Source organism: Agrilus planipennis, unplaced genomic scaffold, assembly GCF_000699045.2.
Source record: "Agrilus planipennis isolate EAB-ADULT unplaced genomic scaffold, Apla_2.0 scaffold737, whole genome shotgun sequence".
Classification (NCBI taxonomy): Eukaryota; Metazoa; Arthropoda; class Insecta; order Coleoptera; family Buprestidae; genus Agrilus; species Agrilus planipennis.
This window is the reverse complement of record NW_020439388.1, coordinates 1-1,087: the sequence shown is the minus strand read 5'-3', so window position 1 is coordinate 1,087 and position 1,087 is coordinate 1. Positions and strand designations below refer to the sequence as shown.

The 1,087-nt window shown below is 33.2% G+C and overlaps 1 protein-coding gene across 1 annotated transcript; it reads right to left on the bottom strand.

Moving 5' to 3' along the window:
- Positions 1 to 25: 25 nt before the first annotated feature.
- Positions 26 to 821, bottom strand: LOC112905788 (pinin-like; the record flags this gene model as incomplete). The annotated part of the gene is made up of 2 exons (XM_025978888.1): positions 192 to 821; positions 26 to 137 (listed from the first exon to the last, which is right to left on the bottom strand). Coding segments are annotated over exons 1-2 (586 nt in total), but the record flags the coding sequence as incomplete, so codon positions are not given.
- Positions 822 to 1,087: the final 266 nt, after the last annotated feature.

The following is a 1,087-nucleotide window of genomic DNA, read 5'->3' as shown; positions in this document are numbered from 1 at the left end:
ATTTGTATCCATTAAAAATATTTACACGCAGTTTTACTGAAATCTACTGCAAGCACTTGGAAATATGGTAAATTCTCTGCCTTTTCTTTTATTTCATGCTCTTCAATTTTTTTCTCTAACTGTGCCCTCTTTTCTTCCTAAAACAATCATATTAACCATAATAATAAAAATTATATTTAAGTTCGACATACTCTTTGCTTAAGCTTTGTTTCTTCTTGTTGGAATTTTTGAAGTGTTCCAAGTAAGGCCCCAAACATCCGCCTATTTCTCTCTTTTGATTTAACATCTTTACTTTGAGCTGCTAGAGCTTCTTGTCTGCTAGGGACTTCTCGAGGGGTAACAATGACTTTACTAATAAGTCCTTTTTGAGCTTGAGACAGCTCTTCATAGGGAGTAGGTTTCTCAGATAACCTCTTAAACACCGATTCTTTTTTACGTTTAACTGTGGGTTCATTATTTTCTAAATTTACGTTTCTAGTTTTATTGCCTCTTAACCTGGCACGATCATCATTTAAAACTCGCTTATTTCCTGGTCGATTAACGAATTCGGAAGGATCGCGTCCAATTAACCTCTTAATGTTTTCGTCAACCCCTTTCAGGCTGCTCCTGGCTTGTTCCAGTTCAGACTGAAGGGCTCCAAATGATTTTAGTATTTCCGTGCCCATAACTAGATATTAAACCAAGTTGTACTCCAATAATGTGTTACATTTAATCAATTTTTCATTACTTTTTTAAATGGATTACACTGACATTGACATTTCTTCGGTATTTTAAAAAAGAAACTCTACCCTATGTATATCTATTATCTATGAACTCTACGGTCTACGAACATACGAACTCCATAAACAGACAGCATAACCAACATTAATCAATGACTAAATAAAATCCCAATGTAGTGTAGTGTTACCACAACCGCTTACGAAATTTAGCGCTTAATTTGAATTTAATTTTTGTGTTTGTTAAATTAAGAACGTTAAAATGGGAACATTTAAGATATATGGTTTTAAAAAACATTAGCTAACATGCTTACATAGATTTAGGGTTTTAAAGTATTGATTCGTATATTTAAGGTACCAATGACCGAAAT